The 24,275-nt window shown below is 33.6% G+C and overlaps 2 protein-coding genes and 1 long non-coding RNA gene across 4 annotated transcripts in view; 1 reads left to right on the top strand and 2 right to left on the bottom strand.

Moving 5' to 3' along the window:
• Window positions 1-1,712: 1,712 nt before the first annotated feature.
• Window positions 1,713-2,584, top strand: LOC148280516 (uncharacterized). The gene is made up of 2 exons (XR_015822585.1): window positions 1,713-1,833; window positions 2,310-2,584. It is a non-coding gene; the product is annotated as an uncharacterized LOC148280516 (long non-coding RNA).
• Window positions 2,585-9,361: 6,777 nt separating this feature from the next.
• On the bottom strand, window positions 9,362-12,782 carry LOC148280515 (uncharacterized). 2 transcript variants are annotated; one of them, XM_088228259.1, is made up of 3 exons: window positions 11,969-12,782; window positions 10,401-10,501; window positions 9,362-9,817 (listed from the first exon to the last, which is right to left on the bottom strand). In XM_088228259.1, exons 1-3 carry the CDS (start codon window positions 12,722-12,724, stop codon window positions 9,499-9,501), a joined length of 1,176 nt encoding a protein of 391 aa, XP_088084385.1. In that variant the 5' UTR covers window positions 12,725-12,782; the 3' UTR covers window positions 9,362-9,498. The 2 variants fall into 2 exon arrangements, 1 of the variants encoding a protein (XP_088084385.1); XR_015822584.1 differs by lacking the exons at window positions 10,401-10,501; window positions 11,969-12,782 and adding an exon at window positions 10,034-10,169 and having other exon boundaries at window positions 9,592-9,817.
• Window positions 12,783-18,469: 5,687 nt separating this feature from the next.
• Window positions 18,470-24,275, bottom strand: part of LOC148280514 (uncharacterized) — an 88,323-nt gene continuing 82,517 nt past the window's right edge. The window contains exons 9-11 of the mRNA XM_088228260.1: window positions 22,403-22,628; window positions 20,955-21,142; window positions 18,470-18,759 (exon numbers count right to left, since the gene is read on the bottom strand). Of these exons, the coding sequence (XP_088084386.1) occupies window positions 18,470-18,759; window positions 20,955-21,142; window positions 22,403-22,628 (704 nt within the window). The remainder of the gene's footprint in view (window positions 18,760-20,954; window positions 21,143-22,402; window positions 22,629-24,275) is intronic.

Genomic DNA, 24,275 nt, shown 5'->3' with positions numbered 1-24,275 from the left:
ATATCTTGTCTTGAGTTTACAATGCGACACAATCGGGACATTGGTGCATGAAAGCCATAGTTTGTGCTGTGCTAATCAAGGAACAGCACATTATTGTTATTATATGGGTGTTATGTGACATAAACTTAAAGCAGAGATATCTGAGGTTAAAGTTTTGAACAAAATAACGTCTTCATTTGTTCTGAAAATCAGTTTTCTGCTACTCATTGGTGATGCAGTTGGCTTTATGCGAAAGGGCATTTTATAAAATCGTCATTCATGTAATAAGTACATTTTTTAAAATGTGCAGCATAACTGAAAATGAATGTCGATAAATGGAAAGTAATGGTTTTTGAAAGGGATGAAAGTACAACTGAATGTGAGATCGGTGTGAATGGAGATATTCTGAATCAGGTAGAGGAATTTGTGTATCTAGGAAGTATATTTACTAGGGATGAAAAGACAGTGTATTAGTTTAGTGCACCATTCTCTCTGTTCCTAGCACTCGTTTCAATATCTTTCTCTAATGATTTTGGAAATATACTCTTATTCTTAGTAGTGGGGTCAATGCTATGCAATCTGCGACCTGTGAAAATCTATTGTGATGGGTCCCCGTGGATAGTTCTCGCCTTCCAAGCCCAGGTCTATAAAGAGCCTAGCCACTGTGTGGAAGGCGAGAGTTTACATTTTGCTAAATCTCCCCCTCCAAGCCCAGATCTGTATAGTATCGGGCTATTAGGTAGGGGGCGAATTCTTTAACATCATCAGGTTTAACCAATGGTCCCCCGAGGATGAGGCTCCTTTTATGATGTAAATCAGCACATTCATATATAATGCGTATAGGTGTTTCCTCATCTGCACTGCATAACCTACATCTAGAAGTTTCGGAAAGGTTAATTCTAGCGAGGTGTTTGTACAATCTGCAGTGCCCTGGGCGGGCTCTAGTGATAACCCTCACTCGATGAGGCTGAGCTTTATTAGGTCAGAAGCACATCTTTGCATGCTGCTGACTAGGTACTTTTTGCCAGAACATAACGCTCTGCTTCCTGGCCCATGACCTAAGCTCATTACGAGGAGCACATTTAGGCAACCCACAGTAGGGTTCAGGGCCTATTGGGACTGTCAGGACCCAGCCTTGCCAATTCATCGGCTGCCTTGTTGCCGTCGATGTTTGAGTGTCCAGATACCCGAATTATTGTTAAACAGTTACATTCACCAACACAATTAATCGCTCGTAGGCACTCCGAGGTTAATTTAAAATTGATCTCGATAGAGTTCATTACTTTTAGAGCAGCCTGACTGTCTGAGAGAATTCAGATTCTTTTGTTGTTGTATTGTCTGCGCAAATTTTCATGTGCGCAGGCATAGATGGCATAGAGTTCCATTTGGAAGACAGTGGGATAGAGCCCTAGGCTAATGGAGATATACTCATCCCTGTAGTAAAAGAAGCATGTGTTATGACTTATGCCACATGTTTTTTGCTTATAATGTTTTCTCATCTAAAATACAAGTTAACATACAATTGTAGTTTAGGTTTATCATATGATAATTTATGACTCATGAATATAAATAGATTTATATCTATTAGGTGTTAACGCAAGTTGTATCCGTTTTTTTCCTAATTTAAAAATGAGCGCCGAAAGTAAAATAAAATGGTTGTCATTTGAAAAAAAAAAATCTGCTCTACAGACTTCTGTGTTTGCTTTTACGTTACATACCTTATTTTGTTTGATTACAAGTCTTCAAAATGGAATGTCAAGTAGACGAAAGTGAACATTTTCGACAACTTCTGTTCGCGTTCAAATCGAGGGAATAAAGCCGCCGAAGATGCTTGCGATATTTGCGCAGTGTATGGTGAGGATGCTATGTATTATTGACTAATTTGTTGTAAAATATTGAAGGAGAATACATTATTGATTGATTTGTTAAAAAAAAATTAGTGTCCTCTTGTTTTCTAAATTTGGGAAAATACCGACTCAACTTAAGTTAAAACCCAATATAAAGTTAATTTATATTTGCACTGTAGAATGTCCATTTCAGGGTAGTTTCTTAACAATGAATAATAAAAGACTTATTAAAAATGAGCTTTAATTTTAAAGAAGCCAAAATTTACATAACAATATTACACGTTGTCAACATGTCATCACCCCAGAATATTAAACTCATAACCCTAAAGTAAACGTATTTAACCAATGAAACATTGACATATTTGAAAGAAAAAAAAAATAAATGGTCTTTATCGCACATTTGTTGTAATATTTTGTACTACAAATCAAAAATATTGCATCTACACAAAATTAACACATGTACAACAATACTTTAATTTTTAGAGTTACATGAGCCCAGGGTGACAATGTGTGATCTAAAAAATTTGCATCAACATTTTTTTACATTTTGTAAATATAATTATGGCAAAAAAATACATGAATATCACAAACAAATTCAAATGTGTCAAAGAGTACATTATAACAATATTATGATACATATACACAGTGCACAGATTATCATTTAAATTATGAATAAAACCAATGTATGGATGAAAATGAAGTTTATAGTACACTGGATTCCAACTTATCGCTCTAAAAAATAAAATTTTAAAGATATCTATTTTGGAGTTTGATTAATATATTTGTTAAAACAAAATGTGTATTTAAAAAAAAGACGTGTTGTCAATTTCAGCTGTCACATTTCAAAACCTAGTAATGGACAAATTTTTCAAAATCCATGTTTTTGCTATTCCGTAGTTACTAGGTTATTAAATCAGTTCATATAAGGGTAAATTAAACGGTCCGAAATCTATCGAGGAACATTATATTTCTCGATAACAACCTTAAAAAGCTAGTATGTCAAAAGGTTCTCCAAAGAATCGAAGGTGGAAGGCACCTGCTCAGGACCTTGTCCGAAAGGCGAGCGAGATGGATCGGCCATGTAATACGTCAAGAAGGCCTCCTGCATGTCATAATGGAGGGGATGACCGAGGAGACAAATTCTAGGGGACGCCCACGCCAAGAGTACCTGGAGGACCTATTAGAGGACGTGCGCTGCTCATCATATGTTGACTTTTAAAGAGCCGCACAAGACAGGGAGGAATGGAGGAGAAGAATGAATGTAATTGCTGCCAGCCAATCCCAGGATTGAGACCAGAGAACAAGATGTCAAAACACAAAAATTAAAACCTAGTAACTAACATTTACTTACTGGGTTATAAAATTGTTACAGGCATACGCTAGATTTTTCATATTGTTGTCCTATTGTTTTCATCAATAATTCCTGTGAATTTTTGTCAATAATAATGAGGAACTTCAGTCCCACAGGAAATGGGATACAAAAAATGTTTTCTTGCGCGCGGTAAAAATTAGAGCATTCAATTGTACGGCAAAGTTTCTAAAAAATGTACAAAAAACATAATAAAAACGCACTTCTTTGAATGACGTCACTGGTTCATACGAATCAACCAATGATGTGAGAGCTGTGAAGGATATCCGGTTTGCTTACCGGAACCAATCTGAAGAACTGACAGAGAAGAACCTCTGACGTCACATGCGGAGTTATTTTAGAAATACAAAACTTTTAAGAATCGTAACGCTGATAATGCGATATATTAAAATTAATGATTTTTTTGGCTTAGTTTAATAATAGTCTATTAACAAATAAAAAATTTAAAAAAGACACTGAACTTCCTCATTATTCCTGACGTATGGAATCATATACAGGACATGAAATATTGATTTTAAAGGTGTTTCTAGACAGCAATATTGTATTATTCCTAGACAAGATTGACCGCGTAAGACCTGAGGCGTAAGATTGATAAAATTACTTTCTATGTAACAAATATGGTCCAGGGACGCTGCAATTGGAGTACCAATGGCACATCTCATGCACCACTGGGCAAGAAAATTCTGATGACTCCATAGTTTGTTTAACAGAAATTGAAATTTCTGTTCTGGCGCATTTTAAAAATAAGACGCCCTAAGAAATATTAATTTTCTCTTTGTAGTATTTTTTCTTTATTAGTTTCCTGTAACATTTTGTAATGCAGTAATTATATTTTTTAATATGTTTAATAATTTTGTTGTAAAGATAATTTCATTTCGGTAATTGTTCAGAATTAATAAATATATGTAGTTTCAAAATTTTTTTGCCCTCCCGAATAATTTGTAATTTGTCAACTATGCAAGAATGAGTGCTTAATAAACAGCGTAGAGCAAAGCGAGAATCCAATGAATAAATAAAAGATAACAGTATGTTACTGAAATACACATAAATTATCAACATTTTACGCGTATCAGTGCAAGAATACTCTCAAAATATTTTATTTGTTTATGAAACACAGTGTCATGAATATTTACAGTGATTTTTACAATTTTAACAATATGAAACACCAGAATAACAGCATAATCCTATTTCTTCGTTCTTATGCTGAAAAAATATTTCACAAATAGATATTGTATTTTGCAATCTGAAAACACGATCACAAAATTAATGTATTACCTAATTATTTCTAAGTGCATCACATTCTCTAATTTATATAATTTTCAATCGCAAGTCACAAAATTACCTTTTTATCAATAATTTTAAAAGTACTATTATAATTTTCATCTATGAAAGTGCAATTTGGGTGTAGGAGATAAATATTGAGATCTATTATTTTATACTTTTAATTATTCTAATAAAATTTTGAAAAGTCTACAAAATCATCATAAAGATTTTGCTTCCGATTTACTGTGTAGAAAAAACTCATTTTTTAGTGTAAGACATTTGATAAAAAAATACACGGAATATTTGAATTTCGAATTTAAATAAATAATTGAAGAGTGATTTTTCAAAGTGGCCTAAGCCAAAAAAGATCGTTCAGAGAAAAACAATTATTTGTGTTTTGTCCATTTTTATCAGATTAAGTGATTTTTTTATGACATGTCCTAGTAACTTTAGACTCGTTTAGAGTCATGCAGTTAGACCACCTGAATACATTATTTTTATTTTGCCATTGTGGTGCCTCAAAAGTAAGTACCGTCAACCGTCGGGCGTAGCCTAACGCAACGTTGGCAACGCAGAGGATCAGTGACCTAGGTAAGACTATAAAAGTACTGACGCACTAATAACTCGCCCTTCTCTCTACCTCTGCTGCCCGCCACCTATTACCAGGATCAACGATCGTCGTCTTCCAAAATTATTGATAACCGTCGGATGTAGGACGTCCTCCGACTTCCTTCACCATACTTTAGCCTGCAGTGCAGGAATAAAAACATTAACATTCATATTAAAATAGGGATTTTTGAGGGCATTTTAAGAAAATATGTGAAATTTTAAAGTATAGGGTTTAGTGACAGTTAGTGAACAAATTTTATGCTGGTTATGAAGCTTTTAATTATGATTCCAATATGGCATTCTTAGTTTGAAATTCATAAATGCTGACCTAGTTCTCTTTGAAAAATCACTCAATTGTAAGAGTCCATTTCTTTTTCCTGGATGGGTATATATTTTTATAATGAATCTGTCAATTTTCGGCCTATTTGAAGGCGTAGTTGGCTTTTGTCGGCCTCATAGTATTGTGATCAGCGCATTTGCCCGGCTGCGACTTTTACAAAAAAACAGACCGCATTAATTCTCCAGCTACGGTATTCACTCGACTTGGCCCTCTGCGACTTTTTGCTGTTCCCAAAGATGAAGAGGACTACGAAAGGACAACATTTCGGGACTATAGATTAGGTAAAGACCGAATTGCTGATGAAACTGAAAGCCATACAAAAATTGCATTCTAGAAATGTTTTAAGGATTGGTAAAAATCACTGGCACGAGTGTATTTTATCCAATGGTGATTACTTTGAAGGTGACAATATTTGTATTTAGGAATAAATAAAGATTTTTAAAAATATACAAAATTGCGTGTATTGTTTTATCAAACTGTGTATATCGCTGTCAATCCATCAATGCTTAAGACACGATATGGATATGGATCCTTAAACAAACCATAAATATAGAAGATAGGCTTCTAGGTAAGAATAATTATTTATGGTAAAGCAATGAAAAACAAAATACAGATTTTCTTTTATCAAACGAATAGCATATCAGTATGTCGTTAATAAGCGTTGATGTAGTAACGAATCACCATGTCTAAGAAAGATTTTTCTTTCTTTGATAAAATGCCAAAAATATAAATGTTTAACTACCATAAAACTTATAATAATATACCGTATCCCAGGGCTAGGGCTGCATAAAACATATTTTTTAATCATATTATTTGTTAACAAGTACAATACACAAAAAGGAAAACATATTTGAATGGCTGATATCTGATTTATTTTAAAAGTTCTAATACTGAAACTATCAAATATCAGCAGATTTTAGTAGTATTCTAAACTAATAAATGATGACAAGGAAACTGACATCTATCAAAATAAATTTGAGTAGGTTTCTAAATACTTTTGACATGCACGCTGAACATTTATGGTAACTTCTAAAGTCACAGTAATTATAACGGTTCATTTACCAATCATCTAACTATTATTACTGATTGAACTATTGCTTTTCTATTGCTCTGAAGAGTTCATTACGATATTTAAACCTACCTGGCTTTTTACATATTTAAGGCGCATCATACTAACTCACAAAATCTAGTACCGTTTCAAAATATGTCAAGCGAACTAAAATTATACAAGTTTAAGCGCACAAAAGTTACAATAAATAATCATTAACTATTTCTCGAATTCAAGGCGGTATTTTACTGTCCAAATCTTTAGTTCAAAGGTCTAAACATTGATAACTTTTATGTTTATTTCATAAAAAAATATTCTAAAATGTCTATAATATTTTTTTAACACTATTGAACTATTATTGAATTCGCTTGCCTGATTAATTTTAATAAAAGGCCTTAAATATGTAAAAACAAAGCAGAATAAATTATCTCTAAGATAGTTACATAGATAAATATTATATATATATAGATAATAATATGTATAATATATATATATATATATATATACGGGATGCATTCCTCAATTCCTTAGAAATCACGTTTTCCCCAAAATAAAACAGGAACAATGAAGTCACACATTTGAAGAAACACATTTGTATTACAGTTTCAATTATAACTGTTTCTCAGATTTTTGTCCATTAATCTATTCAGATGTCTATACTATACATTGTAAGTATGTAATGTTTTGTTTGAAATAAAAATTATTTCATATTTTTTGTCATTTAAGTAAATAAACATTTCGTCTCAACTTATTATAATATGGAGTATGTGTCTAAAATACATATTTTTAGGTACAGATGACACTACAAGTGTAATTTCACTATTTTAGCAGATATACAATATTCATTGTAAATAATGTGGCTACTTATCGTTCTGAGCTGTGATGCATTTTTTTTTCTTTAAATATTTTTTTCCACAAGATCGGTGAGGATAAAAACAATAATATTATGATGACAAAAGCATCTATGTTTGCAGTATTTGCAAAATCTTTACACAATAGGAATTACATTTAGACATTTACTTAGTTTGTAAAAAATCAGTCTCAGTTACCAGGCCATAATTCTTTTTTTATTTATTTTTTATTCAAATGTGATAAACGTCGAAGTTCTTAAAGAGATAGTGAATCAAGTTGGGTTTATATAACTCTAAGAATAGATTTAATCGTAAGAAGACACGGACAATGAATGATACTTTTGTTATTGCGAAGGAATATATACAGCTTTAAATTAGGGTAGGTGCGATACCGAATCAATAGAAATTTGGTAGCACCGCTTTCCGATTGTAGAATACTAGGCACGGTTAATCAACTTCCATTCGATATAGAAAACATTAGCTTAACTTTATTCTTACATGTTTCTGTATCCAATCAATAAATTTTACAACATCGTAATTCACATGTTTTACCCGTAACGTTTTCAAGAACTGATCGAGTGGAATGAAATCATTGTCAATGATAATATTATAAACATGAAAATATAATCAAGGCAAGAATTTAATTGTTTCAAAAAAGGTACTTTTTACTTATCGAGAAAATCTGGTCGTCAAGAAATAATATTCCACTTAAGAAATCCTTAATATCCGTTAAAAGAAAGCAATCTCCGTCACGTTCAATTCAAGAATATCATTTTACTTTTTATGATTGAAAAGTTAAACCTTAAATGTCAACACATGGACCCTTTTACGTATTCTCAAATATATTTGAAATGTTAAATTACGTAGGCAAAAGTTATGTGCATTGGAAAATCTTCTAGAAAAGATCTCCGTCATAATCTTATATATTACAATTTTAATTAAATACATACAACTTGCTGATTACGGTGCATAATTGACTAAAAAGTTATGTGCAAGCATTTCAAAAATTTTATCTCGGTTTAATGAAGCAATATAATATGTTTTTTTAACACACTTACATAATATCTTTATAAAAGAATATATTTTATTAATTTTCAATAATTTATACCGTTCACTTAGATATTTAAAATACAAAGTAAAACTTTTGCGGAATGTGCCCCCAAATATTTAATTATTAATACAACACAACCCAGTAAATCTTTTTCAGTCATTTTACTATTTTTATATTTACAATTTTCATTTAAGTGACATACACTGTTTTCTGACATGAAAGATCGGAGGTTATGGGAAAAATCTCTTTTTTAGGTAGGTCTTACTTAATCTACTCCAAGTAAAATTAAAATAACTCTTGTACACACTGATTGGAAAGATAACCGAATTCAGTAACTTACACAAATATAATTAAATTTGTTATTCTATCTTCAAACTAATTTATTTATTCATTTTAAAAGTTTTTTTTATTGGAATATGAACTAGTTTTCATCGAACACTAGCATTTGTAAGAAACATTTGAAAATAAATGAATACACAATATCTATAGTGGTTAACTAGCAACAAGCCAATTTATTTCATGATAATTGATTATAGTAATTTAAAAAAAGAAACATTAGGGAGTAGGGGAGACTGAAGAAAAAATCAGCATTTACATCAATTTTGTAAAAAAAAAGAGACAGATTAAGATAATCTGATAAAAAAAATACCTATGCACACAATGAAACTAATGGCATGTTTTTATATCATTCTGTTCGTAAATTACTTGGGGCTTGAATACTGTTAAGTATTTAGTAGTAGTAATATTTGAGAAATATTTTTATTGTTTTTTTATACCGCTTGTCTAAATTGACTTTATTGAAAATATGAGAAAATACCATACTGTAATATGTATGAGGCATGATCAGTAAGCTCAAGTGAATAGTTGTATGTTTAAAACGCAAAACTGACTATTCCCATAAGAAAGACCATTTTATTTATTAAATTGGAATTTGCTACGACTCTCACAAAGTAATGTCTGTAATTGAATATATGTGTTACGTATTAATTTTATGCTTCTGTCGATCTTGCTTTTGAGCTGTAGAATCAAAAGAATTTTATAAATCTAAATCTTACAGAAATATGTACCGATCTAGCCAGTTTTGCATTGTAACCCCACATTTTGCATACGTAAGTTTTCCGAGGAAAACAATGTTTCATTTTTAATCGGATATATCATTTGGTCCTGCCATTCCGAGATTTCCTCTCCATGGACTGTCTTGTGATTGTAGTAGTTCTGTGGTTGAGGTGATTCCTTTCTTTTGTCTCGTGATCTTGGGTCTAGGTTGCACAGGCGTGGACCCGATCGGTTGCTGGATCCTTCCAATACTTTGGCTCTTCTTTATCTGAGGTCGCGGTGCTCTACTCTGCTGTAGGAGAGGTGATGTGACACTAGAAGATTCGTCGCCCTCTTCATCGGAGTTCCCTACTGCTGTGAATCGTTCGCGTTGTTTGAGACTTTGTTCCAATCGACGTAAAAATCTACAACAGATATTTGAAATAATATTGTCAAGTTGTAATTTTGATACACAACATAAGAGTACCTAAGGAATAGTAGAATACTGCAAAAATAGCAATTTACTTTCTGTTTGTGTTATTAATTGGAGTTTATGTAAAAACACAAATAAAAAAGTCAAAAGTGAAAAAAAAATGGAAATATTATTCATAAATTTAACACAGATACTGGGGTTGTGTTACCCTGTGGGCAATATTGCAGACTCTTGGATTAATCAATCAATCTTGGTCATGGTTTGAATCCAACTCTACCACAACTTGAGCCCCATTTTTCGAAAGTGGGTTATTTAAAACTAGTTGAAAATGGCTCCTAAAATGGAAATATATGGGCACATTATAAGAATGCAAAAAAAAAACAAATAAGAGCTTGTTTATTGTTATTATAAGGGGCAAATTGTTACAAAACTTAACAGAGACAAGCAAGAGACACACATTTCCATAATACCCTAACACTACAAGAAATTAGTTGAAAATAATACATTTAATCTAATTTTTATTTGAGGTGATGCCAAAAAAAGAAATTTAAATTTGGTATGCAATTACAAAATACCTTATTTGATGTCCTATTGTTCTCATTCGACTGATTTTTCTAACAGGTTTAGGTACTTCCTCCGACACAGGACTCTTTGGCAGCATACGAGAAGACACGTCCTGTAATTTAATAAAATGTTGTCAATCGCTTTGTAAAGCCTCTGTAGTTCTTCAAAGTGTACCTTCAAAGTAAATTTTTAATGAAAAATTGGTTCAAGCAACATTTTTAAAATTATCCAATTTTTTTCATTGGTTTACCATTAAGCTTAAGCTTGTAACATTGTCATGAATTTAGGTCAGCATTAACATACAAAAAAAATATTATGGAAACACAATAAAGGACATGTTGGTTCAAAATTTCAAGCCATAATCAAGTATTTTGATTTACTAGCAAATGTGAAAAATAAATGGAGCAATTATCTAAGCTGTGTAAAAAAGATAAACAAATACGGTCATGAATTAATGTGTTGAAACTTCCCGAATTATTTATGGTTTTCTGATGTATGTGTTAATACATTATTATATTCCATAATATTATATGTAACATATTACATAAATTATTAAATATCATTAAATGCAACTTTTTTGTTTTAAGAAACTTTATTCATAACTTAATCTATGATTTTATTTAAATATTTCATTCAGTGTCCCGACTAAATAAATATAGGTTCATAAAAATTGTAGATCCTTCAATTGATTTAAGTTTATGGTGTTGTATTATAAGGCACAATAGAATTTGTGTGCCAGTTCTTAGTTGCAAAATGTTAAACTTTCCTAACGTCTATTATGTAAATAGAAGTAAGACATCTGTGTAAATACTTATTATTTAATGGATTGCTGTATACATGGAAAAAGGATTAAAAATTAAGTAATGCGTATTTTTACCTTTTCTAGAGCTCATAAATGATAAAATTCTCAGATGTTGTAGTAATTTATAGAAATATTTTAAAGTTTCTATAGTAAATGCTAAGCACTAAATATAATGCAAATCAATACATGTACAAAGAAGAAATGAATTTTGCACAAATATTTACTTTCAATGGGCAGGTTATTAAATTAAATTACGGATACAAAGGAGCAGGCCATGTAAATTTTTGATGCAGAGGATTTCGGGGTTAAGAAAATAATAATTAAACTGTTTCGTATTTTTTATTTTCATGTGGAACCCAAAGTCCTCTTGAAAGCGATGAAATGATTTCAGGATCCAAAGTTATTTACTGCGTATCGTAAATAAGCAGAATATCTCATAAAACATAATATTCACATTTTAGTGCTGTTGTTTTATCCCACATATCTCTTGTGTTGAAATACTTGTGGTCCTTATGTGGTCATACCTAAATATTTACTTATTTTAATACATTTTGTGTGAAAACAAATGAAAAAGTACCATAAAGTAATAAAATTGTTCGTGGAAATCATTGTAAAATTTAGGATATTCATATTATTATAATTTTCTAAACAGAGGTAGTAAAATAAATTACCGGAATGATATAAAATAATGTTTAAAACTATTTAATCCGCTGTACACCATCTAAGTCACATTTATTGGAAACTATCAGATTAAAAACAGTTATATATATTTCTCACCTCTCCCGTTTCTTCTCCAGAAGCTTCAGCAGCCCATTCTTTCTTTGGCCAAGATCCTTCGACACTCTGCGGAGACTTCGGTTCAGGGGATAATCGTACTGTAACTTCTCTAGCCGAGGTGATGCTTTCTGATGATGAGGACGAGCTCACCGGTTGCTGGGACCGTGATCTTCTCTTCGGACTTAGTTTCCTGGGTGCTGGAGTACGGAAATACGCATCTTTTCCGGGGACATCTAAGAGATTTTGCATCGAGTGCGGCAGCTGAGCTTTCGTGGGACTAGGGGTTTTACTACCGGTATTATTTCGAGGGTTCTTTCTTTCTCTCCTTCGGCCTGTTGATTTTCTGTGTGGCTGAGACGTTAAAACCATATTTATCTTATTGCTACTTCCACTACTGTTTTGATGAACACAATCCGAACTGGGAAAATCGTATAAACCGTCAGAATCGGTAAAAGGTAATTGATCTTTATGACGGCCGTAAAAGTGCGGAGAAAACCTACCGAGCCCTAAAGTTCTATCACTCAGGGGACTTTCACTACGCGAACTTACGGGACTCAACAGTTTATCACATATTGAACTAGAGTCAGATTGTATCACTATAGATGGTAACTGTAAGGACATTTTAGTTACGGAAGTCGGAATCATTAGCCTATCGAGACCTTTTTCTACACTTCCACACTTAGTAATACACTTGGGCGGAGCTAGTGTAGGAACTTGTAACACAGGTAAAGTGGATATTTTATCAGTTTCTGCCATTTCATTCTTCAAGAAAACTTCCAACTCTTTAGCACTTTTCAAATCAATATCCTCTATTCTCTCCTCCAAATGATCAGTGCTAATTCCTTCGTCATTTGATTCTAACAATGGATCATCTGATAACGTTTCCGAATCGGATCGTCCACGACAGTGTCGCTTTTGTTCGTTAGGATTGTTGGTTACGGAACTACCAGTGGTGGGGTTGGAATTTGTTTTAAGTAGCGGAGACGGTCGGCGATGTCCGAGTGTAGGATGGAGGCTTGTGGGTCCTGAGCCTGGATCTTCCATTTCAGATGGGCATAGTGGATTATTGGACCCACATCTAGAGGGACCGGGGCTTGCCATTGAACTGTACCCAGAAGAGCTAAGATTAGAGTCTGAGATAGTTCGGTCACCTCGAGTACATACGGAGAAAGGACTCAAATAACACATTGTAGATGGTCCAGGAGGGGCAAGGCTCTGTCTCGGGGCTCTGGCAGCTGGTGAAGCGGATTCCGCATCCGATTCAGCTTCACTCATATTACAAGTGATTGTTATGAGCGGTGGAGTTATGGCTAGATCCAACGATGTTGGTTTTTCAAATTCTTTGAGTAGTCTTTTCTGTTGTTGTTTGTTGGGGAAGTGGAAACTTGTTTCTCCTATGGAAGCGCGCTGAGGCGGAGGAGAACCGGCAAACATCAGGCCAGTAGGATAGTGACGAGTTGGAGAGGGTTGTTCCACGGTGAGAAGTGGAATAACGAGTTTAGGATGAGTTGGGCTGAGATCACGCGGGGAAGCTGTGGCTCGCCCACAACTGCTACTCAACTCTCTCTCACTATCTTGAGTCAGGGGGCTTGGAGTATCATCAGTCATCTGAGTGGATGGTGTTGGAGTATCTCTAAGTGGTGATGGTCTCACCTGAAATAATAATGTAGTATAATATATCTTATGGTACATTTACAAACTTTTTCATAATTGGTACATGTTTGTAACAATTCTTTTGGTTTGCATTTCATGATTTAATAAAATTGTATTATTTTTTATTCAACTATCTATTTAACTATAAAACATTATGTGCTCATTTGTAAAATATTATTTATTGGTTAGGTAGAATTATATACAAGTTTTAAGATGTACTGTATAAATACTGCAATAAATCCCGTTCTATAGTATTATTTGTTCTCATACCTTTAACTTAAGTGATTTTTCGCTTGAGTTTGGTCTTGATATTTGTTCTGCTGGTGAAAATTGTCCATCTTGACATAAGACAGTTATATTAGGACTATGAATTTCTTCATCCTCATCATCAGTCAATGGAATTTCCAGTGAAATGTGATCATCGCTAACATCCATACCAAAATCTTCATATTCCGCTGTTGATGGCTGACTTCTATGCATAATGGGTGTAAATGCTGGAGACGGCAACGGAGTTGGTAGTTCTCTTATCGGAGACAAGCACTTGTTTATTGAACTGGGTATTTCTAACAGAATTGAAGGAGGGTGTAGGAGGTTGCATCCGGATATTGTCGCTTTGTGAGCGGTGAGCACATCGAGAACGGGAACTTCTATCGTATTGCTTTGGGAATTAGATTGTCTGTAATACACGGGAGAATCTGGTGCACCGCTTGAAAATGATATCGGTGTATGAATTGAAGATGTGGTTGAATCGTCATCACCAGCGATATCGTCCTGAGGGCTAGAAGCAGAAGGAGTCGTAGAAGGACTGACCACTATCGATGAAGGCATGCTTAAGCCGGTGGCAGTTGAAGAAAAGTTTCTAAACATAGCCAGTATGGAATCTGCGCTTGATATTTTGTTGGCTCTGCCAGCAAACCTTCGCAGGCCCATTCCGGGTAATGCTGTTTCCAAGCTAGACATGGAATCACTACCTTGGTTACTAGAGTTACTGTGTGGCGAGCGTACGTCCGCTGCCGGCGAGGGCGGAGTGCTAGCGGACTTAACTTTACTATTCTGATTAATAGATAAACTTCCTATCTCTATTTCTGATCCTGAGCTCATTTCTGTAGATACTTTGTTTAGTAATCTGGCAAACGTAACTTTCTTCTCTAGTTTTGGATCGCTGAGTTGCCTGATAGCCGCTGAAGTACTAGCTACTGACCGATCCCCGTTAGCGAAGCTAGTTTCTTGTACTTCTAGACTGTTGATGGACAATTTCCCATCTTCGGTCTCTTTAGCCCTCCTCTCGCTCAACTGTATAAGCTCCCCCATACTAACTTTGCGCTTGTGATTTTGACTTGATGCTGGATTTATTAGCTGCTGGAGTATTTGCTTCTTTTCCGCGGCATTTTTCTTTGTTGGCGTTGAGTTGTTTCTTTTCTTCCGTGGCGATGGGGTACCTAAACGTTCAGACAATCTGTATCACTTGGCAGTAAGACAAAAGGGTACATAGGGATTTTTTATTATCGTTTACTTTACATTCATGATACATTATAATTAAATAAATATACATTAAAAATATAATGCACATGTTAAGATACATATACTTTTAAAAAGGAAAATGTAATTGATTATTGTAAGGTAATTGATTCATAGTTTATTTGACATAAGGTAGATGAGTAAGAGTTTTTGAATGCTAAAAAGGTTGAAACTGTATTGAAAACACATATACATTTTATACGACTACTAAATAATAATTTAAAACTGTGCAAAACACTTAAACACACTTGAAAGTGCAAAAGCAAGAAGAAAATAGGTTTTCATTATTTTTTAACATTTTCCGGAATTAATTCCATTTTTGCACGTTTAAAAAGTTGCTTCAAAAAATAATTTGTAGGTATTTGTAAAATAACAGTACATATAGTTAAATATACTACAAATAGGTTTATCATTTCATGCTCGGGATTAAAATCTTAAAAGATTACTCGGATTAAATTCAAGGACCATATAAATATAAATGGCAAATATCTAAATTGGAAAACTGAAAATATAACGTGCTTACAACAACGAACAATTATTAGAAGCATCAAGAAAAGTATTGGAAGAAAGAAGATTACATTGGCGGAAAGTGGCTTCATAGAAACAGAACATTTTATTATCCATGTAAAAATATTAATATAAGTACAACCTATAAAATCATGCTCTTCCACTATCAAAACAAACCTGTTTGGAACAGTAGACATTGACGGTGATCATCATTAATAGCCAATTAGAATTGATTTCTATTTACTCCGATATTTTAACAATTTATATCTAAACACTTACCTTGAAACTTGCTGTCGGAAATCTTGATAAACCAAATGAAAATGGACATTTTTGGTTTGGACTTTTCAATCATTAACGAAAACAAAATTTTTGAAAATGTCAGCCTTCAAATGATGCTTTCCAATACACCAACTTGATGAATTTTCAAAGTTATTGATTTTTTTTTAGTAATGTTTCTGTTTTGAATTTTTGAATGAAATGTTACAAGTGAGAAATGAATTTTGGTTTGTATCGAGTCGCCACGAGCCGCCAGAAAGGTTTGTTTGAAGTGAAGATAGGTAGAGAAGAGGAGCAGCATTCCACATCGAGTGATTAAGCCATATCAGGATGGAGACAGACACAGGATGGTGCAGCGAAGAAAGTGTTGGATGCAAGACTTTACGACACCGACAATTTGCTCGGACCTGATGGTTTATGATGTAATTTGCCATTTAAATATGTACATTTTGATTATAATTAAAACATTTTAAACGTATTACAAATAACTGAAGTTCTATTTTTATCATTTTGTATTTAGCCATTAAACCATATTTTATTATAACTATATTGAACGAGAAATCAAACAAATATTGCAAAATTAGTTCATGATACTTTTGGATTTTTATTATGTAAAATTAATATTTTTATTGGATGATTTTTTTTTAATGTACTCGTATAATGTTATGTAGTTATTATTTTAAAGGCATGATTACACACTCTTTGAATTGTTGATAGATCTTGCTTATAATGTACAAGGTTTATACTCTTGCATTTGTGAGATCTTTGACATATAATTATTTTATTGTAGTTTCATAAAACATATTTTAAAATTACTAGTCTACCCAAGTACCTAGTTTCTTTTTGGATTGTCATGTTTTAAGCTGTACCACAATGTACTGTCACTTTGCTAAGTGATACCAAACATTTTCAAGTCGCACCATGTGTACTAGTGTAAACATAAATAGAATATAAATGAATTATTGTTTAACACTGCACATAGTAGGGATTCGAATACCCCCCCTTCGGTCCGGCTAGGTTAATCTGATCAGACACTGAAATTTGTCATTAAAATAAACTCGATAGGTATTTAAAATCATATATGCCACACAAATTGCCCCTGAATTCTTGGGTGACTTTGATGTAATATTTGATAAAAATACATTGAATATTGATGTATTTACTAAGTACTCGTATATTCTGACCCTCATCTACAACCTAATTTTGTGTAAGGCGCTGGATTATTATATATACTATACACAAAGATTTTCAATGTAATAAACAGTGCTAAGTTAAAAGACACATACTATATTGTAGTTGTCAATTTGTCAAGTGGTAGGTTTCGACTGGTATGGCAATGAAATTTAATTGTTTTAGACTATATTATTATTATTTATTTTTTACGGACTTTAAAGTCAATTTTGTTACTTATACCACAGTTGTCACTTTTATTAAGTATCTTAAACCTTATCCAAACCAGCTAATGACAGGCCATAAGTTTTGCAAACTCGTTAATGCCTGGGCTGTCATATCCCTTCCAAAGAAGTTCTCCATGTCCGATAAATATTTAGAAAATAAATAATAAAAGAAAAAAAGGTCACTGCAATATGTTACAGTCTCTAAACCAATCTACGTGCCAGCAGCTGAAGCTCAAGACTAAACATCTTGCCTTTATGTACATTGAAAAAATTTAGATATACTGCAGTTGCATTACTGATTGATGTAGTGTCTATTTAGATGTGGATAAAAGAATAATGATGATTGTACATGTAGATTGTCCGCGAGGTTCAGTGGTATTTTGATATTTTTTAATAGACTATCAAGGTAAACCAAAATTAGAAAAAAAAATTATTTAAAGTTTTGTAATTTTGAAATTACTCCTCCCGTGACGTCAGTAGTTATCTTCAATGAGTTGTCCTGACTTGTGACTTGGCTTTCCGAAACCAAGAACTTGTGACGTAGTTTATTTTTATGAACTTTTTCGTACATTTTTGAGAAACTTCATACATTTAATTACCGTGTGTAAGAAAACACCCACCCAATTTCTTGTAGCACTGAACGTTCTCATTAGTATTATATTATGTACATCATCTCCCTATCTGCATCTAGTGGTGCATAGGGCACTGCATTGGTACTTCAACTGCAGCGTATCTAGGTAATTTTTTGCTACGTGGAAAGTAAGATGATCAGTCTTATGTTTCAAGTACCAGTCCAGGAACATGGAAATATTGCAGTGTGAGGCCACCTTATAAACCAATATTTCCCATATACCCTGCTAGGAATAGAATCCAGGATCTCAAGAATGGTAGGCGAATGAACTATCCATTACACAATGAGGTGGACTTATCCTAACTCGATTTTCTTTTGCAGGATTTTTAACTAAGAATAGCTATCGAGTCAATAACGCTCAATCAGGGTTTTGATTATTTTCCGCACTCTGAACTGGATTCTTTATCTGCCTGAACTCTAGTATTTAGATTTTTAAGTGGTATCGTGGATATAAGTAATAAAATAAGATTATTTAGTTGTCGCACATCAATCGACCATTGCAGTCCCGAGCAAACGTTCTCAGCGTCGCAGAGGACTAGTGCCGCCTAGCGAGCCCGGCTTGGTCTTACGTCTCGGCGAAGGTCTTAGCAGGTCATCCAGGCTGAAGGTCCGTGCGGCCGGAGGGGGGCCAGGGCTGAGGCTCAGTATGGAGGGCTTGCGGATACCGAGGCGGTTGAAGAGGGAACCTCGCGCCGCGCCTGCCGCGCCCCCTGCGGTCGTCCCGGGAGTCCCCGCCGCTAGGACACCTGCCCCGGACGCTTGGCACAGCGCCGCTTCCCGGGCCGTCTGCCGTAGAGATAGGTGGTTGGCTGGAAACAAAACATCTCCATAGAAAAACTAATTCTTTAAATTATACTTCATAAAATTTTTATTGTCAACTATGATAATATTTATTTTAAAATTATACCTTGACAAAAAGCGTATTGTAGCTCAGAAACAGGTGAGTTTTAATTAAATAATAATGCATAACAATTCTTGTAATCTATATTTTTTTGTTAATAAACTGTTTTAAGACAGAAATGTTTATTTTCCCAAATATTATCTTATTTGGGGCCAACAAATCGTAAATAAATTACTAATAAGAAAATTAGAATCAAGTTGTAAATATAAACACAATCTGAATCTATTGGGGTTGATGGACGCTACAATGCGATCTAAAATGTCAGAAAAGAGTGCAAATATAAAAAAATAAAGTCTTTTTTTTATAATAAATAACCACAAAGTTAGTGCTTCAAATATAAACTTTATATTTAGACTTATTTTTAGTTTATTTTTTACATTATTAGTCAAGGACACCCATGCACACACCAATAAAATAGTTTACTTCAAAGACAAAAATACAAATTATGTTAAATAAAACAAATGTAGAAAATTAGAAATTAAGTATATATGTGTATATAATAATAATTATTTGAATATGTGCTTTTTTCAATATTTCTATGACTTTTGACTAAAATTTAAATTCATTGGGATGAATTATATCAACCTCGATAAATCTAAAGTTACATTTTTGGGAGGTGAAAAAGCCAAAAGAAAACTATAAAGACTAACTATAGTAGCATTGTTTGCATATTTTAGGTATTATACATCTACTGTTTTAAATAATTAGTTGACACAAATGTGAAAAACAGAAGATTTTATCTTGTTGGTCTAGAGATGGCACTCGGAATGGAAATCTTTCAAGTAGATCAGGGGAATTAATTTTGTTATTTATTAGTTTGTACAAAAATAATTGGTCAAAAATTACTCTTTGAGAAAAATTAATTCTATGGTACTGCATACTTTTAGAATAGTTAAGGTTTAACTGGTAGTCAACCTGTTTTAAGAATTTGTGTTGAACTCTTTCTGATTTAATACTAACATTATAGTAAGTTCACCAAATAGGAGTGTAACATTCTGGCTGGGGACGAATAAATGTCCCTGCTTGTTTAAATGATTTCAATACCCGCATTAAAGATCCGACCATTTTAAATGTTTTATTCAGGACTGATTCAATATGAAAGTTAAACATTAATTTAGTGTGATTAACAACACCTAATTTGCATCTGAATGGCGACAAAAATGACTGTTTTAGACTGTACCACCATTGTCACTTTGTCAACTGATACCAAAAATTACAAAGACAGTGACTCAGTGGAATCATAGTTGTAAATCATATGCTAAATATCGGTAACTATATATAAACCGGGTTGTGGTCCCATGGCTAGAGTCGCAGACTCGCTGATGTCCAAGGATCAAACCCCACTCTACCACAATTTGATTTCCATTTTGTAATAGTGAGTTATTTACAACTCATTTAAATTGGCCCCCAAAATTGAAAAATTTTAGTAAATCATATGAACGCATATATTTTTTGGCGATAACAAAAATGAATATTTTTACAAAGAAAAAATGTGTACTTAACAAAACTAGGTGATTAAGAATCTGAACAAATGCCATTGTGACTGTATCTAAAGAAACCATTGATTTATTTGATACAAACTTTTCAAGACTTAACATTCTTTCTTGATTCAACAATTCTTTTTCGATTGTATTTACACTGTATTTACATTTTTTTATCTTATGTACCTATATATTCTTTCTTTTCTCTGTTAAATTAGTTTCTTATCATATTGTAATAACTGAAGTAAAAGACGTGAGATATTTAAATCTACAAATCTTCAAGACATTTTCAAAACTCGAGACAAGCCTTGAAATGTCACTAAATTGATGAAATTGGCTACTCGTAATTAATTATAAATTTAAGGATTTATTTCTGTAATAAATCGCAATGAACTTTGATCAAGAATTTTCACTGTCAAACGAAGTGTTTTCTATAATTTTTTTCTTGATTTTTTTCTGAATTTATTATTTTTCAAGTCTTTTAGGCCCATATAAGTATGTATGTGTAAAAATAAAATAATTTGCAAGCAGTGATACAAAAGCAAATATCCACAACTGTGTTTCTTCCGTGTGACAAGAACTGGTTGTGAGCGAGTGCTATGTACAGCATTACAATACTGACGTCTATTACGGTCAGCTTCCTCAGCAAGTAACTTCTCTATCTTCTCCGGGAAATGTCTCTTGGCGCACCAGACCAGGCCAATGATAGCCAGGACCACAAACACCGTGATGAGACCAAGCCAGAACGGTTCTTGCAGCATTCTCTCCGACAGGGGTTTGTAGGGGATGTTCATCATTCGTCGTTCACATCTGAAAAGAAAAAAAAGGAATCGATCTATTAATAAAACATATTTTTATCTGTGTTCAGTCATATTAAGAAAACATTTATGTATGTCAAACAGAATATAATTCTTTGTTTGAAATAGAAGCAGAATACAAAGTTCAATCTGTGAAATAGATCAAAAATACTGTTTTGCGAGTGTAAACAACTACTAAGAATACAGTAGAAGTGAGAAAGATCTAGAATACAGTTCTATGAGTGGAATAGAACTACCTAGAATACAATATAAGTAAAATAGAACTAGAATATAGTTATGTGAGTTGAAATACCAAGAATACAGTAGAAGTGAGATAGATCTAAAATACATTTCTATGAGGGGAATAGAACTACCTAGAATACAATATAGGTGAAATAGAACTCGAATACAGTTCTGTGAGTTGAATAGAAATACCAAGAATACAGAAAAAGTGAGATAGATCTAGAATACAGTTATATGAGTGGAATAGAACAACCTAGAATACAATATAAGTGAAATAGAACTAGAATGCAGTTCTGTGAGTTGAATAGAAATACCAAGAATACAGAAAAAGTGAGATAGATCTAGAATACAGTTATATGAGTGGAATAGAACAACCTAGAATACAATATAAGTGAAAAAGAACTAGAATACAGTTCTGTGAGTTGAATAGAAATACCAAGAATACCGTAGAAGGGAAATAGATCCAGAATACAGTTCTGTGAGTAAAATAAAACTACCAAGAATACAGTAGAAGTGAAATAGAACTAAAATACAGGTGAAATAGAACTACCAAGAATATGGTAAAAGTGAAATAGAACCCTAGTTACAACTTACAACACTCTAATACAGTTATGTGAGTGAAATAAAACCAGAATACACAATATATAGGTAGGTATTTAATTGGATTAAGGAAAATCCTGGACACAGAATAACTTAAGATAGCATAATATTTAAAAATATTTGCTTAGTGTCATCATCATCATCATTCCCTTTCCGCACCTAATGGTGCATAGGGCACTACATTGGTACACCGACCATAGTGTATCTTGATCATTTTTGTTACAGGAACGTAAGATGATCAATCTTACGCTTCAGGTACCAGTCCAGGAACTATAAAATATTCCAGAGTAAAAATACCTTTCTGAATAAATATTTAATGTCAACCATGTCGGGAATCGAACCCGAGACCTGTGCATGATAGGCAAACGCGCCGACCACTACACCACAAGGCTGACAAATGTGCTAAACATTATTCTTTTTAGATGATGACCTGGTTCCTTCCCACCAAGCGTAGCAGTTGCAGTGAAAGCCGTGCGCGCGCTCCGTGCACCGGCCGCGGCCCTCGCACGGGCGCGCCTCGCACGGGCTGACGCGCGTGTCGCACGCCGGGCCCGTGTAGCCGACGCGGCACGTGCAGCGGTGCCCGCCCGCGGTGAGCGAGCACGCGCCGAACACGCACGGCTCCAACTCGCACACGGTCAGCGCGCAGAACACTCCTGCAAGAAAAATATTTATTTCATTTCAGAGTACCTGTACATTTTTAATCGGTTGTATGTACATTTCTGTTCATTGAACCAACCGGTACGCATACTTCTCCCGTTTGCAATGTTACAGAATCGGAATTATCACAAAATTGTCCCTCAGTAGTGCCTGCTAACGTCACTTATAATAAATATTTTCGGTAAGCTAGGGTTTCCTAGGACAGCGGCGCCCGTATCTTAACGGCCGTAGTGAACGGTGATGCGGTAGACAGCAGTTGTAACGAGGACTAGAGAGTGGTTTCGTAGGAAAACGGTGTTATCAACACCATTTAATGCCGTTTTCCTTGGAAATCAGTTTCTAGTCACGGTTACGACGGCTGTCCACCGCATCACCGTTCACTACGGCCGTTAAGATACGCGCACCGCTGTCCTAGGAAACCCTAGCTTTATTGAAGTATTTCGGCTGCGCCATAAATGCTTTATGTATTTTCGGCTATTACTGGTGTGGATAACGCGTCCGACAGGTCTGTTTTTTACGAAGCCACTTCGGGGGCATTCCGAAACATCCCGAACGGATAACGCATCGGGTCGAATATGCAACCAGTAGGTACAGTAGAGTATAAATATTATGATTAATACGATTATTTTATTTTTTTAATTATTCAATGCAATGCGAAATAATTTAATTAATGTGATGGAAGTTCAAATAAATAGGCATTTTAATCATTGGGCTAAATAAGAAAATACTTCACGGTTTTTAGAAAAAATATTACCTATACATTCAAAAATTCATCGATCCGAGAAAAAGGCAACAAATCCAGGTACTTTTTTTGTGACAAATTAATATTAATTAGCGGGAAGAAGCCAAACGCGTGATTTTCAGAGTCGAAAATAGGTAAAATTGTCTCAAATAGTTATCTGCAATTCGATAAATAGTGACGTGTCCTTAATGAAAGTATTTTTTGTAGATACAATGGATAACAATAAAACAAAATAACCATATTATTTTTTTTTGTGTTTACAAACAATGAAAAATAATAAAAAAAAAACAGAAATATATATTTAAAAATCAATGTTTGTTTGTGTGTCCTCAATAGACTAAATAAATTCTGGACCGATTTAAGTGCGGTATTTTTACAAATTTTTACCCTGGTGGCGACTTTTTAAAATAAATTATAATGACTAGTACGTATACAATATAAAAACTAGTCGCCGAGTGATAAACATATTTGAAATCACTTTTATACACAGATTATCGGTGTGTAGCAAATCGTCTACATTGGGCATTGGAAGGTTAAATACATAGAATTAAGAATAATCCAGAAGGAGCGTAGAATCATAATTAAATACATCGGACTGTGTCTGAAAATCCCCCCCTTTGCCCCACTTTTGCCGTGCGCATGCGTGAAGTCGCCGCGTAATGTTGCCAGATCTCGATAAATATAACCATAACACAAATGCAAGAAAAATATTTAAAAAAAAAAAATAAAATTCTCTAAAATGTTATTGTACACGCGGAAACATTGATCGACACAAGAGAGTAATAAAAAAAGGGTAATTTAATAAGAGTAATTGAATTAATGAACTTTAAAATTTAAACAATTTTTTTTTTATTAATAAAACGGATATTTTGATTTCATGTTATATAATATTTGATATTTT

The sequence above is a fragment of the Micrasema longulum genome, unplaced genomic scaffold, assembly GCF_059751315.1.
Source record: "Micrasema longulum isolate JH-2025_06_02 unplaced genomic scaffold, ASM5975131v1 h1tg000572l, whole genome shotgun sequence".
Taxonomy (NCBI): Eukaryota; Metazoa; Arthropoda; class Insecta; order Trichoptera; family Brachycentridae; genus Micrasema; species Micrasema longulum.
This window is presented reverse-complemented; position numbering and strand designations above follow the sequence as displayed.

What these genes read in the sequence shown, in the direction of transcription:
- LOC148280515 (XM_088228259.1), bottom strand. Translation starts at nt 12,724, where the DNA reads ATGGCAGAAACTGATAAAATATCCACTTTACCTGTGTTACAAGTTCCT. An exon ending in CTGGAGAAGAAACGGGAGAG is followed by an intron (nt 10,502 to 11,968) that starts GTGAGAAATATA and finishes ATTAAATTACAG; the next exon opens with GACGTGTCTTCTCGTATGCT. An exon ending in ACAATAGGACATCAAATAAG is followed by an intron (nt 9,818 to 10,400) that starts GTATTTTGTAAT and finishes TATCTGTTGTAG; the next exon opens with ATTTTTACGTCGATTGGAAC.